The sequence below is a fragment of the Bactrocera neohumeralis genome, chromosome 4, assembly GCF_024586455.1.
Source record: "Bactrocera neohumeralis isolate Rockhampton chromosome 4, APGP_CSIRO_Bneo_wtdbg2-racon-allhic-juicebox.fasta_v2, whole genome shotgun sequence".
Lineage (NCBI taxonomy): Eukaryota > Metazoa > Arthropoda > Insecta > Diptera > Tephritidae > Bactrocera > Bactrocera neohumeralis.
In genome coordinates this window covers 65,117,865-65,133,241 of record NC_065921.1, presented here as the reverse complement: position 1 = coordinate 65,133,241, position 15,377 = coordinate 65,117,865, and the positions used below count along the sequence as shown (strand labels likewise).

General features: G+C 36.0%; 2 protein-coding genes across 2 annotated transcripts in view; both read right to left on the bottom strand.

Annotated features, from left to right (window-relative positions):
- LOC126756252 (GTP cyclohydrolase 1) overlaps positions 1-3,117 on the bottom strand; it is a 41,508-nt gene extending 38,391 nt beyond the window's left edge. The window contains exon 1 of the mRNA XM_050469196.1: positions 2,300-3,117. Coding sequence (XP_050325153.1) covers positions 2,300-2,609 — 310 coding nt within the window. The 5' untranslated portion in view covers positions 2,610-3,117. The remainder of the gene's footprint in view (positions 1-2,299) is intronic.
- Positions 3,118-11,588: 8,471 nt separating this feature from the next.
- On the bottom strand, positions 11,589-15,177 carry LOC126756234 (general transcription and DNA repair factor IIH helicase subunit XPD). The gene is made up of 8 exons (XM_050469161.1): positions 15,099-15,177; positions 14,578-15,038; positions 14,148-14,499; positions 13,954-14,087; positions 13,655-13,902; positions 13,317-13,598; positions 12,978-13,256; positions 11,589-12,195 (listed from the first exon to the last, which is right to left on the bottom strand). The coding sequence occupies exons 1-8, from the start codon at positions 15,101-15,103 to the stop codon at positions 11,644-11,646; spliced, it is 2,313 nt and encodes a 770-aa protein (XP_050325118.1). The 5' UTR covers positions 15,104-15,177; the 3' UTR covers positions 11,589-11,643.
- Positions 15,178-15,377: the final 200 nt, after the last annotated feature.

Sequence of the window (15,377 nt, the reverse complement as noted above, 5' to 3'; positions counted from 1 at the left end):
AAAAAAAGCCTGGGTACAGCTTCCTTCTGCCATTTCTTCCGTAAAATTTAGTATTTCTGACGTTTTTTGTTAGTCGGTTAACGCACTTTTAGTGATTTTCTACATAACCTTTGTATGGGAGGTGGGCGTGGTTATTATCCGATTTCTTCCATTTTTGAACTGTATATGGAAATGCCTGAAGGAATCGACTCTATAGAGTTTGGTTGACATAGCTGTAGTAGTTTCCGAGATATGTACAAAAAACTTAGTAGGGGACGGGGCCACGCCCACTTTTCCAAAAAAAAAATACGTCCAACTATGCCCCTCCCTAATGCGATCCTTTGTGCCAAATTTCACTTTAATATCTTTATTTATGGCTTAGTTATGACACTTTATAGGTTTTCGGTTTTCGCCATTTTGTGGGCGTGGCAGTGGACCGAAAATACGTGTACCAAGTTTCATCATAATATCTCAATTTTTACTCAAGTTACAGCTTGCACGGACAGACCGACGGACAGACAGACATCCGGATTTCGACTCTACTCGTCAACCTGATCACTTTGGTATATATAACCCTATATCTGACTCTTTTAGTTTTAGGACTTACAAACAACCGTTATGTGAACAAAGCTATAATACTCTCCTTAGCAACTTTGTTGCGAGAGTATAAAAATCGAAATTTTAGCATCAAACTTGAGCAGCTGTGATTAGTAATATTTGGGGCTAAAGGTGTATGCTACGCGAAATTTCGATATTTGAAGTGAAATCCTCTGCATAATCAAAGAATCTTTCGAAATGTTTTTCGGTTTCCCATGACAGTATCAATAGTTTTAGTTCTAAAGGGTTCAGGCAAGTTGGTGCAATTAGTCAGCGAGCGCCGGTGAAGTCATCACTTAATTGGCATGTATTTTTAAGAAGACAATCGTAGATCACATAAATTGAAAAAGCTTTACATAGGTTATGCGATTTTTGTCCGTTAGATTATTTTTGGGGAATATAGTATATTTTAAAGTAACTGACATGGACAGTTAGAAATCAACATTCCCTGCGTTATTGGTGAGAAACGTTAGCATTACTGGAAATAGTGGAGAAAAAATGGATATTGTAATGGCGGAATTGAGCTTTAAACAAAAAAATGCTGTAATAAACTTCACAAAAGAAAGTTTCAAAACAAGAACTATATATATGCTATAGTGGTCCGATATCGGCAGTTCCGATAAATGTGCAGCTCCTTGGGAGAAAAGGAAGTGTGCAAAATTTTAGATTGATACTCATACCATGGACATGTTATGGCTAAATCGGCTCAGCTCGTCACGCTGATGCCTTCGGAAACACCCTTTATGTGTGTTATAAACTTCGTGGCATACTTAATATACCCTGTTAAAGGTATAAAAATAAGAATTATTAATATTAAATTTTAAGTGAGAGAAAATAAAAAAAGTGGCATAGAAGAAATGCAGCCATTTACTGAGCTCAGCTTAAGATTTCAAAATAATCATTTGACAAATCTACAACAAAAATTAATAAAATAAGCTTTTATAAATAAGGAAAGGATACACTTTCGAACAGAAACCTTCGAATTTGGTTTAAGATAAGTATAGCGTGAGTCTTGGTCATAAGGGGTATGCTTGGTAATAATATTTAATATTTTGTTTTCAATATAAAATAATTGTAAAACTAAAAATCATTCAGTGACATTCTTAGTTCTTTTGTGTAGCACTGCTTTTTGCAAAAAATTCTGCTCGATGCGACACCAGCGTGTATCTTAAATTTTAGTTGTCGGGTAGCACTCATTATTACATTGGTGGCCTAAAGGTTTAACTTAAAAAACAGCGTTGATGAATACAACATGAAAGTGTTATTTAGAAATGCAAAATCCTGAATTACATCGGAAAATATATTTGCTCTACGAATTTTAATATATTTAAACGTATTTTAGTCAAATTTTGTTTGATAAATTCATTGATTATTGATGCTTATAATCACATGATAGAGTTCCGGTGAGGAAAAAGAAAATTAAATAGCTTTTTTGGGTTAAAGAATTAATGCACACCTGATCAACATTTTTTTTATTTTTTAATCAATTGTGTTTTCCCTATTAAACACTTTTTATTGTCAATTTTGCTTTTTAAATTGCTTTGAAATTTTAAGGTGGATTAACTACCTTAAAATTTTAAAGCAATAGCCAATTACATACATGGAGCATTTACTCGTGCTCTCTACATTCCCATACCAGCATTCGTATATAATAAGTGTATAAACATTCCTAATACATAACTACGTACATACATATGTATATAAACTGCAAATACATGCTCACCATTTTCACTGCCATTCTTGCCGTTCTGTGCCAGAAAGTTGCTGCCGCTGCTGCTTGTACCACTAATGCTGCCGTTACTGCCATTTACCGTTAATGCCAGCTGCATACTATTCTTATTCGGCAGCGAATGCATCAGCTGTTGCGGCGTTTGCTGCTGTTTCTGTTCGCCGTTACTTGCCAAATCCTCTGCAAAATGGCGCTGTAACGCTGTTGATTGCTGCTGCTGCTGTTGTTGTTGTTGCTCTTGTTGACTTACGGTGGCGATGCCGTTTTGTTGCTGTTGGCCTACTGTTTCATTTAACTGCTTCATTTCAATATTATTTTATTTTGAATTTTTCTGTGCAAAATATTTGGATATTATTTGGAAAATTTGGCAGCTTTATATGTTTAGACTGTTATATTAGCTTTTAAAATACTGTTTAACTGTGGCACAAACTGTAATTCGCGGTTTTGTAGCTTATTTTTGGTGGTTACTAAAAATGCGTTTTTTTTAATTTTTGCGTAAGTTCGAAATTATTAAAAAAAAAGACTGTAATGTTACTTTAAAAGTCGTTTAGTCGCACTTTGTGGATAAACGAAACGCACACACCAATTTCAAATGGCTGCTTGATATTATTTGTTTGAAGCGCTTCAAGTTGACACTTTGATTTATTTACGTTAGTTTTCTTACACGCACGTATTTTTTGTTGTTGTATTTTTCACTTTATTCACAAGCTTTGTTGCGGCGCGTTTATAGTGCTTGACGTTTGGGGTTTGGTGTTTGGCGTGTCGCGTTTCACTTTCCTCAGCATCGATAGCCGACTAAACGGCTCGTCATTTAGTGGAAACCTTTTTATTATGAAAATCGGAAAGTTCTTTTTTAGCTTCTTATTTTTGTTGTTGCCTTCTGCTCTGTAGCAGCTGGCCGCGCGAATATTATGGTAAACGTATATTTACATACATACATAGATTCGCATATGTGTGTGTGTGTATATTTCCTTCAATTATCGTGTGTGTGCTTGTGGTTGTAGTTGTCGGCGCTTTATATTATTGCTCTGCATTTGAATCGTTGCCAATTCGGCAACTGATTTGTTGCTCAGTATCAGTATCGGGTGCAATTACATTTACTTGGCTTGTTTTTGTTGTTGCTTATGCCTTAGTTAGTCGAAGCTATTGAGTTTAGTTTTGTTCGAAGACTACAAGACATGCTACGCTCTCAAAACCGAGTCTGAGACTGAGTCTATGACGGGTAATATTCTCCATGTTAGTACGTCATTTACCATTCTTATTATTGTTGTTTCTATTCTTTTCTCTGTGATTTTGTGGATTTTGCAAAAATCAAGCACAAAGTAGCTCTTTCCTCAAAGTTCTGTTAGACGCTCAATGCTCACGGAACATGTAGACACAGTTACACACACACGCATGCGCGAGCACCAAATGCGTGTCCAGCATAAAATCAACACTACTACTCACTCACTCTCATTCGCTGGTATCAGCACATGTGTGTATGTATGTACATATATGTATGTTTGTGAATGTATGCTAAGGGGGTAAGTTCCGTTGACAATTTCGATTCTATGTCATATCTGCTTACCAAGTTGGACTAGTCACCGTAGCGGTCACTGAGTCATTGACTGTTGTCATTCGCTCACAGCTCTTACTCACGGCTCTCGCAGTGCTTCACACGCTTTATTGTTGTTGGTCTCAGCTTTAGCTGCAATTGCTTTCGCTATGTTTTTGTGCTTAACCGACGTGATTTTGTTCACTGTAACTAAAACCGCAAGCACAGCAACAAAGCTTACAGTTAACCTGTCAAGAGCATGTACATACATACATATATACATATGTACATACATACATACATTCATTGTAAACCCGACCACTGTTACTCATTTGTAACATTCCAGCTAATGTATCATCGCATTGCTTTATTTACATAAATTCCAAGTGAGCGAATTTATTAGAATTGTGCAGGTGCGTATACGCAACGAAAGTTTCCGCTCAAAGGATGCGATGTTACTCATACGACACAACGCTTCCCAGTGAACTAAAAACTGTTATAAAAACCTTGAAAAATGTTCTGAATATAGTTAAATACTAATATGCAAAAATAACAAATTTGTAAGAATTCTCAAAAAATTTAAAGAGAGTAAAACTTGTTTCGAAAAAAATGAAAATTTCCATAACACAAATTCATGTCATTACAGAAATTTTTATGAAGGTTACAAAAAAGTTTAAATAAATTAAAACAAGCTATTTAAAAAAAATAAATACTTTAATTTAAAAATATAATATACATACATACATATGTACATAATAATTTATTAATTAATTGGTTAAAAAATTCTAATTTTAATTTTTTAACGCTTATAAACTGCCATAAGAAAATAATAGAAAAATATGAAAATATGAAAATACTAAAAAATATATGCATATGTAGAAATAAAAATAAAAACCTTATATAAATGTTAATTCTATTAAAAATGCATATATGTCATATATTTTAGAAATATGTAGTTCTCAGGATGGAGTCATGTGTAGAAGTTGATGCAAGTGAGAAAAGTTCTCTGATGGCCATTCACTTCGGAGTGGCCAGAAACGATTCTTTTACATATGGCTCAAGCAGCTCCCGACTTCCGGTCTTTGACCAAGTATATTCTAGGTAGCCAAAGAACATCCGTTTGAAGGCGAAACATCCACTCCAAAGGGTTGTGCGCTGGGTTTGGGAAAAATTTCAAACAGCCTAGGATGAGAGACCCCCTTTTGATGACGACCATGCAAACGAATTAAAGATTACGATTTGAGGGCATGCACCTGGAATGGTCAGTCCCTTATTAGGGAAGGTGCTGCTGGCCAGCTGGTTGATGTCCTCGTCAAAATAAAGGCTGACATCACCGCCGTCCAAGAAATGCGATACGCGGAACTAGGACTCAGGCGAGTAGTCCTAGTGGCCATATAAAGAAGCGCAAGTATGGTATGGGATTCGTGGTGGGATAGAGACTTCGTCGCCGTGTACTATCATTCACTCGGGTGGATGAACATCTAGCCACAATCCGCATCAAAGCGAAGTTCTTCAACATATCGGTGATTTGTGTCCACGCCTCGACGGAAGAGAAGGACGATGTGACCAAAACTGCCTTCTATGAGCGCTTGAAGCGCACCTATGAGAGCTACCACCGCCACGATGTCAAAATCGTACTTGGCGACTTCAACGCCAGGGTGGGCAAAGAAGGTATCTTTGGAACAACAATCGGTAAATTTAGCCTCCACGAGGAAACATCCCCAAATGGGTTGAGGCTGATCGACTTCGCCGGGGCCCGAAATATGGTTATTTGAAGTACTAGATTCCAACATAGAAAAATTCAGCAAAGCTGCCTGGCTGTCCCCGGATCGTAAAGCCACCAACCAGATCGACGGAAGACACGTCTCCAGTGTTTTAGACGTACGTACGCTTCGAGGTCCTAAATGCCCAAAATGCCGAAAGCATGCCCAATGATTGGAATTTAAGTGTGCTCTGCCCGATCTACAAAAAGGGAGACCCCACAATCGACCGATTTAAAAGGGACCGACTTGGCGCTGGCACTGATACTTCGATCGCCTGCAAGAGAAGTTTTTCTTTCGCCGCTCCTTTTTTTCGGTTTTCCTTTAAAATGTCGAGCACGAGTGAAGTTTTTGAATATCAGTGTAAGGTTTTTCTTCTTTCCCGCATTTTGAACTTAATTTCTTTACTCACTTTTGCTTTATTTGTTCAAATATATTCGTATTTTTCCGTTAAAAGTGATAATAGTGTTTCTCAAACACTGGTATCTAATGTTTCGTTTAAACGTGCTTACAGCTGAAGTTTGCCGTTCTTTTCAAAAGTCCCATATTTTATTAACATTTTGATGTTTACAAAAGTTGCACTGATTTGTCAGATAATTTTAAAGTGACAACTTGTACTTTTTAAGCTGATAAATATGCTCTATACGGATGTATACAAAACTGCTATAGCTTCTGCTATTTTCATGTTCGCAGCTGTACATGAGTCCCGGTAAAGTTACGTATACGCACTGTCTGGTGTTCGAACGATTTTCAACATGCATGCATACATACATATGTCTATATGTGTGTTAGTATGTACACTTAAAGTAAAAAAAAACGCCGACAGCAACACTTTTCCTGTTAGGGAGCTTTTTTCATCATTTGAAATGAGTAACGGAACTTTTTCGTTTCCTTTATTAGTGTTGCTTTAATTAGATTTTTTTTTGTAATATTTCGTACCGGTGAATATATTAAGTGTCTAGCAATCGGTGTGAAAACAACGAAAGCCAACAAAAAATGGTATTATCCGCAGACCCGCTAAAAAGCAACTTCTCACAGCGAAAATGCGTTCCACCCGTTTAAACTGGTGTCTGGAAAGGAGAAATTGGACCACCAACGATTGGGCACAAGTCATCTTTTCAGACGAGTGCAAAATAAATCTTTTTAGCTCAGATGCAGGATGCGTAGTGCGCCGCAGAAAAAATGAAAGATTTAGTCACAACTGCGTGCAGAGTACAGTGAAGCATACCCCATACATAATGGTCTGGGGAGCGATAACGAGTTATGGAGTTGGAAAGATTTTTTTTATCGAACACTACGTTAACTCTTCTGTCTATATTGAAATCATTAAACAAAGTGTTATGCCAACGATTGAGCAGCTGTCAGAGCACGAAAAAAAATTATATTTCAGGACGATTCTGTACCTTGTCACCGGTCGAAGTTGGTAGGTTTACCATCGAATCTAGAAATTTTAACTAATTTCTTTTAACAAAATTATAATAATACAACAATAATCTTTTTATAGGTAAAGGAATATAAGACTCTTTTGGGAATTGACTCACTGGTATGGCCGGGAAATAGTCCGGACCTGAATCCCATTGAAAATATGTGGTCAATTTTAAAAAGAAAAATACGCCAGCAGAAGCCGACTAACATGAGTACTTTGAACAAAATAATCGAAACTACTTGGTATGATGATGTTTCAACAGAAATTGTTAAAAAACTGTGTGAGAGCATGACATCTCGAGTAGAATGTGTCATAAAAGCAAGAGGAGGTCAATACACAAATCGGCGTTTTTTTTGACTTTAAGTGTATATAAATATGCTTGATTTAAAAACTTCCACATATTTGTTAAACAATGCTACGTTGTTGCTTAGAATTCTAACCAATTTTAACACTAAATATACCAGACCAGTCAAAATGACTGTTTTCGGTATTTCAATTTAAAATTCCTACTACGTGTAATATTTTTTTTTTCGTAATAATATCATGACTTTTCTAGTTATAACTAAAGAATTAATTTTATAAAGTTTATATTACTGTATATATGTATACTGTATGTATTTAAAAGTAAATAAAGACTGGAAACCCCATTAAACACTTCCTTTTTAAGAATAGTCATTTTGACTGGTTTGGTATAAATAAGTATACTTCAATCGCTGGTATATCTAGTGTTAATTGTAAGAATATTACAGAAAATCTTATTTCAAAGACTTTGCTATGATTTCTTAGGAGAGGAAAGCTATTAATTTGGCTACTTTTAGTTTTTTTGCACCTAGTACGAGTAAAGTATAAAAATAATATATGTTATAAATTTTGCGAAAATTCCCAGCGTATTGACGGTCTTCAAAATGTAGGAAATGGAATTGAGTTTCAAGCGCATTACATCTTTGTTTTTTCTTGATAAAGTAATTATACTAAGCTTGATAAATTACTATCAAAGGAAAAAACCTAAGAATTCAATGAAAAATCACCATTTGCTTTGGAATCTGTACAAGTACAATATTTGCCTGCTGCCTGAGTCATGGCTGCAATGAAATTCCGAACGCAGCAGTCTAGTCACAAACTAGACTGAAAACCACAATAATTAGCGCAAATTTTGCGATAATTATACAAATTGTGTTAATTAGCACGCTTTTGCGAGAAAGAGCCAGTTGATATTAGTTCTAATTATAATAACTTTTAGTTTATATTGTGTAGTATATTTGTAAGTGTGTGTGTATATATGTACTTCCATAATAGATATGTATTTTATGATATGATTATTTCCATTGAAGTAACAAGAACTAATAAATCATAAATTAAGTGCTATAGAAAGAATGATGCTCTAGCCTAGACTGATTGTTATTCTAATTGATTTTATATACAAGATATTTCGGAATTATGATTTTTTTCTATTTCGTACTTGTTTTAAAGGAGAAAATTAATGAAATTAAAAAAAAAAAATCATATTTTAATAGGTTCCATACCTTTAAAACTAACATACTAAAATTTTAAGTTAATATCTTAAATAGTTTTTTAGTCAGAGCTGCATCGGTTTATCTTTAAATGCGTTTTTCTCAAAACTATATTTTTCAAATATCCTCAAACGATCCGATCACTATCAAATTTTTTTTGCATATAATTCTCCATACAATGGCTTACCAGTTTTTCATTTGATCAAAAATCGGGTTCTGGCAGATCAAAAACGATCAAAGTTTTCGTTATTTTGGGTTTTTAAAACACCACTAATTTGTTAATATTTGATTAATTTAAACTGTAAGTCTTTTTTTTGTCTGGATGTTTTTTCTGGATGAAATGGCAGCTTTCATTCTCTGCAGATTGCGCGTTGTCCCGAATGTGCCAATTTTGGTCGTGTACACACCCATTGAGATAGAAATGGGTCTCTCGCTGAACAAAATTTGGCTCGAAAACGTCGGATCTTCTTGCAACTTTTCAAGCTTTGCTTAAACAAGCTGTATTTTGTAGGCTTTTAATTTAAGATATCAACATAAAGTCGTTCCATACGTCAGTCGGAGTTGCTGCGAACGGCTCTGAATCGACTCTCCGCGGTTTCGTGTACACTCTCAGCTACGACTGCTATTATTTACTACGTGCTGGACGTGATCTATTCGGTTGAATAGTATCCAATAATAAATGCTGGGTCTCAAGATGGATGATGATGTTGGGAATAGTGCGCTTAGTAGGCCGATTATGTTGACCAAAAGTTGAGAGAAGCACCAGAAGCACAATCTTTTCAGAACGTGAATTTTCGTAATAAAATTGAACGATTTGTAATTGTTGTTGAGTCTATCCATGATAAATGCCACACACTACTGAACTAAAATAACATGACAACTTGACACGATTCACGGGTGATCTGTCATAAAGAGGCTATTGAAAAAAGTACCTCTACGTGGATCACCCGTCTGAATCCAATACAACGTCTTTACCGTTTTTACAGAAAAGGTTAGACCAGTTTAGGAGTATACTTAACGAGTCCTAGAAACATTTTCCAAATTGGTAGAAATAAGTAAAAAACAATGTAATGCGTCATTGTAAATTTCTTATCATTATTGCATGAGTCCCTGGAATCAAAATATAAACTTTAAAAAATTCTATACACTCAAATACGTACTACTGAAAGAGCGAAATAATATTCCTTTTTCCCCACTCCCAGATTTTTTTCAAGGATAGACGATTTTTGAGGGCCTTAGATAAGAGGAGCGAATTTCTAAAAAATCTTTTCGTTTGCAAACATAACCAAAATAGTAGAACACGGTCGCCTGGATGCAGTGGTACGCAGATGAGGAAAAGCCAGACCTGCCAGAACACTGCATTCCGGACTACGACACGATGCCTCTTGATGTCCCCCATTGAACACCTATGTATGTACATAGTGAGACGCTTATGCTCCCAGTTAAGGAGCATAATGAACTCCTCTCCAAGCAGTTCCTGCTAGAATGTTTTCGTAGAAATAACCCTTGCAGCCACCTGCTTGGAGCGGAACCGCCTCCTAGGAGCATCAAGAGGTCTTTCCTTAACTACGTCGACGATATCGTACAGTACGCCGACCGGACTTTGGACGCCATTCACAGTGGAGCTATCAACACCTTCACCGACTCCCTTCCAGTGAATGGCGTTCTTGGAGTCAAATCACCACCCATCGCAGACGAAGAGCTCGAGTTGCCGCGAGAAACGCGCAGGTTAAACTCCTACTTATCTAGAATAGACCCCGACATATCCGATATACATATGTCCTGCATGTAATGAGTCTCCGCATGACACTGACCACCTCTTTGCATGCCTTGCCAACCCTACTCATCTAACACCCCTTTCCCTTTGGTCCGTCACCGTCGAAACAGCACGTTTCCTGGACCTCCCGCTAGATGACGTCGACGACAACATGGATAACCCTTACCATCCTAACGGGGATTGATAACCGTTAGAACAACAACAATAAGAAGCGCGAAATAATATGTAATACAAAACACCAGTTTCTTGTTTTAACTATAAACTTGTGATTAACATTTTTTTTTGATACGGCATTTAAGATTAAATTTTATTTTTTAGTTCGATTTTTGGGATTAAATTATTTTCTTAATTTTTAAATTTTTAATTGCGACTATCAGGATCACAAACTAAAAAAAAATATATTATATTAAAACTTAATTGTCTTTTTATTGCAATATTTGCAACCCTACTCTACTCCTAGCACCTAAAATTGTGTCAATAAATTTACTTCGAGGTTCAGTAAATGTATAACAAAAAATATCAGTTCAACAGCTATTATTTGAGATGCAAAAAACTTGATTTGAAATACTAAAACAGAATAAAAATATAATTTTTGGACTAACACGCTTAGAAAATGTTAACGTTAAAAAAATTATGACTTTGCTTCTTTTTAAAGCAAATAATTTGGAAAGGAACTTTTTATCTAAGTCAATGACTAAATATTCTGTAGCGAAAAATTTTAAATCTATAATTAGTCAAATAAATCGAACCGAAGGTAAAAGTTTTGGGACTGTATTTAACGTTCAATGCCATTAACACTTTTTGCCTGCGCTTAATTTGCCGTTTGTAATTTGTTTTCAAAACAGCGCTGCAAGCAAGCGTGAGCAGTAAATTGGATGCAAAACAACAAAAAAATTTTAAACTTGCAAGTCGAAAAGAACAAAAAAAATTATAATAATAAAAACAAATAAACAAAAGTAAACACAATTACAAGAGAACTCGAGAAACCCTAAAAATAAGCAACCGGTTATTTGGCGCTGCTAACCGGAAGTCAATTGCAACTCACCAGCAGGCTGGTCCAGATTTTTATTATAATTTGCAAGTCGTCTGAGAGCAGTTAATGTTAATTTAAATATAATACAAAATAAATTTTTATTGAATATTCAAAGTCGTTTATTTACACTTTTTTATGAAATCACACATAAAATGCCACGTAGAAAATGGTGAAAGATTATTGAATTGCATACACAAACTTACCGCTTTTAGCAAATTCTTTACACAAAGGTAAAATGTGTCTGAAGTTAGAAAAACTTTATTATTTTCAAATTTATTTTATTTCATCGTTTCTCCTTCACAGCTCCATCACCTCTCCGCCCACACCCTCTTTGCCTTGCGCCTGCCGCTCCAGTTTCTCCTTCTCAGCGTTCTCCAATTGCTCCAAAGTTAGCAATGATATGCCCAGTTGATCTTCACGCGTGAACGGTTGCGCCATGCGCCGCAACCAACGGCGCGCCAATTGCATGGCCTCCTCAGTGCTCAAATTACAGAAACTATCAACCAAGTGCTCCTGTATCCATTTAGGCAAGCGACTGCGTTTATCTTGACGTGAGAAACGTTTATCGGCGAATATCATAATACCATAGTCGGTTTTGCCACGCAAAGCGCGTCCCACACACTGCGCCGCATGTCGCATGGCATCGAAAGTGAGAAAATCATTTTCACGTATCTGAAATTGATCGCGCAGATAGTCGAGGCGTGCCTTCAGTATGCGTGATTGTGTGTAAACATAGGGTATGCCAAACATGAGTACGGCGCGTCCGTAATGGTGATCGAAATCAACGCCCTCGGAGACTTTGCCACGCGCAACGGCAAGCAAGACGGCGCCTCGGCCGCAATCACAGGCCTTCGGTTGAAGAAAATGCATGTGAATAATGTGAGTGTATATGATTTTATACCCTAGTACAATGTGTTGCACCGGGTTAATATTGATTTGGATTTAGTGAGCTATAGTCGGATGTGATTAAAAAATTAATCACAGTGATGGATGTGATTTTATTAGTATTATGGTTGTTGTAGCATCGTAAAACATTAGCCGAATTGGAAATTTTGGAAACGTTTGAGATGACATTACTTGACCGGATATATGTAAAAACGGTTTTTTATTATTGTTGCGATGTTAGAAAACTTATGCCAGAAGTTTTGAGGAATGTTACCGAATTGAAAATGCTTTGAAAGGTAAAAATCCGCGTCTGTTCAAGTTACCTGGAACCAACAATCGAGACAGCCGATCCTGATCCTATCAACTATCCTTCGTCCACTGTATGACGCAAAACTAAAAACAGTCTTTGAAGCATTTTCTTAACTCAAGTTGCCGATATAACCTTAAAATTTAAGTATTTCAAAGCATAATTAAATTTACTAATTATATTGACGGTAAGTTGCTTAAGTTGACCATAAATAAATTGGATCATATTCAATTTTGTTTCTTGTCCAAATTTTCAATTATTTTTATATTCGGCTTAATTAATTTGAAATAAAAACAAAAATCTTCATCCATATAACGATAATTACTAAAGAAAACAGTCTAAAAAAAATTAAACGGACGTCGTAGCGCTCGAACTGGAGAATTTGGGACTACTAATAGGAGGTATTATAAACGTATTATAATTTTAATTTTGTACTTACCTTGACATAGTTCATTAGCGCATAACTAGTCTCAGCATTATCCTGTGTTTCAATAAATAACAGTTTATAACGAAGTAAGGTGTCCACAATGCCCTGATCGTACCACGAGGCAACAACAGACTCAAGATAGAGATAGGAAGTGAAAAAGCAGACAATACCATCAGGTACTGTTTTCGCTGTCTCTACAAGCAATTGACCGTAATTTCTTATAACTGCGGTGTCTTCACGCGTTTCGAATTTTGAAGATATTGCCACTTGGTCATTACCTTTCGATACGATCTTTAAATACAAGAAATAACACTCAAATTAAATTTTAATTATAACTTACAAACATTTTACCATGGGTAGCAAGCAGGGACGTGCCAGCGTCATTGTAAAGGAACTCATTATAACAGGATCGAAATCCAAAATTTTTGGATACATATCCATAGGTGAAAGTGTGCCTGATGTGATTACTACAGTCTGAAAGCGTTTGAACACCGGCGCCATAGCTATGGAAGAGTCCAAGCAACTGAAATGTAGTATTGGATTGATGACGGTGGGTGTTTTATCGTCAAAAGGTTCAACTATGATTGTGAAACCCTTAGTGTAGGTGGATACTAAAGTAGCGAAATGTGTAATCTGCAAACATAATTGTAAGTTAACGAGTGTTCATTAGTTAGTTTTTTTTTGATTACCAATGTCAACGCGCCATACTCTGTCATATCGGTAATTTCCAGTGTTCTCAACAAGCTAGCTAGACGCTCGGCACAAAAGCGCAACGGTTTACGTTCTATGCAAATTTTAGATGCCACATCTTTAAGGAAACCAGCAGGTGATTCCTGCACAACATGATGTACGCGTAGACGTGTTTTAATATATTCTACAAAACGACGTAGGAAACTAAGAAAATGATCAGCATTACGTATATTTCCGGGCACAACCTCTGTAATTTAAGCGTGAAAATATGAAATCATTTTTTATTTTTAAAACAAACCTTTCAATACATCTGCAGGTAATACGGGATTGGCCATCACCATATCAGTTTCACGTTGCACCTGTGCATCCTTCAATCCTTGTACCATACGTTGGTACTCATCATTGAGTCTATTGGCATCATCCTCACGCATACTAAAACATAAGCATTGGATTATGTGATGATTTAGTATATTTTTATAAACATGTACTTACTCTTGTACCAGTTTTTGTAGATTATTTAATGCATTCGTGCTACGTTCTACAATACGACGATTGATTTTGACGCTCATCGAATCGATACACACATTATCAATATTATGTGCCTCATCAAAAACAACGCAACACTGTTTGGTCATCTCTTTGGACACAACTTCAGCTATTTTAGGATCCAACAAATAGTGATAGCTGTAAACAACTATCTGTGCATGTGTTATAGCAAAACGTGCCAAAAAGTAGGGGCACCAATTCCGCATGCGTCCATATTCTTTGAGGTCATCAATACTATATACACCAGGTGGCATCATACTCTCTTTTCCTTCCAAAGTAAAGCCTTCATAGTATTGGCCTAATATACATACATACAGATAAATTTGGTATATTTTTTATATTATTCAATTGATGATGTTGTAAAAAAAAAACTTACATATTGGATTATTTTCAGGATCTATCTCATGATGTTCGCGAATATAACTGGCCGTCAGGCCAAAACATTTTCCATCGACTGCTTTGCCCTCACGTTCTCTACTAACTTCCGGGTGTATGCACATATTCTTCCGCGAACTTAGTACCAGACCAAGTAAAGCAGGTGGCTCAGGCGCATTCTTTTGGTAGTATGACATCAGATTTTGCAACTCGGCGATGACCTTTTCAATCTCCGGTACGGTACGCGAACAATATATTAATTTTCGTATAACATCTGGATGCTCTACCATATATGCGACAATTAAGGACAATAATGTGGCTGTTTTGCCTGTGCCCGAAGGCATCTCCAGCAGGCAATGTCCCTTTGCATCCAATGTGCGTTTCAACTCTAGCATGTACGCATACTGTTCCGGGTAGATGTATTCGTACGGAAAATACACCAGCAAGCCATCAACACTTAATCTGAAAGAATGTTGATTTTAAAATACATAAAAAAAACATAATAATTGCTTTTTATTTTACTTCATTCTAAGTTGTTTATTATTTGGAATATTAATATGCGCCAATAAGTTTTTGCCGGCTGACTCTCAAAGGTTGCCCATAGTTTATATAAATGGACATATAAAGGTTGCCAGATAAAAATAAACTAAATGAAATAAATTTACTTAGGTAATCCACATAAATAATATTGAAATAGGGAACACGGGTATTTTTTCAACATGAAGAAGAATTTTTCATATATTATCAGAGAACGTGTATTATTTTACGTCCCTTGATATTATATAAATAATTTTTTTTAAC

Bases quoted from the DNA above. Each gene is read 5' to 3' on its own strand.
- LOC126756234 (XM_050469161.1), bottom strand. The intron at 14,088-14,147 runs GTAAGTACATGT...CTTATGTTTTAG, and splicing joins CTACAAAAACTGGTACAAGA to TATGCGTGAGGATGATGCCA. The intron at 12,196-12,977 runs GTAAGTACAAAA...CTTCAACCGAAG, and splicing joins CGCTAATGAACTATGTCAAG to GCCTGTGATTGCGGCCGAGG.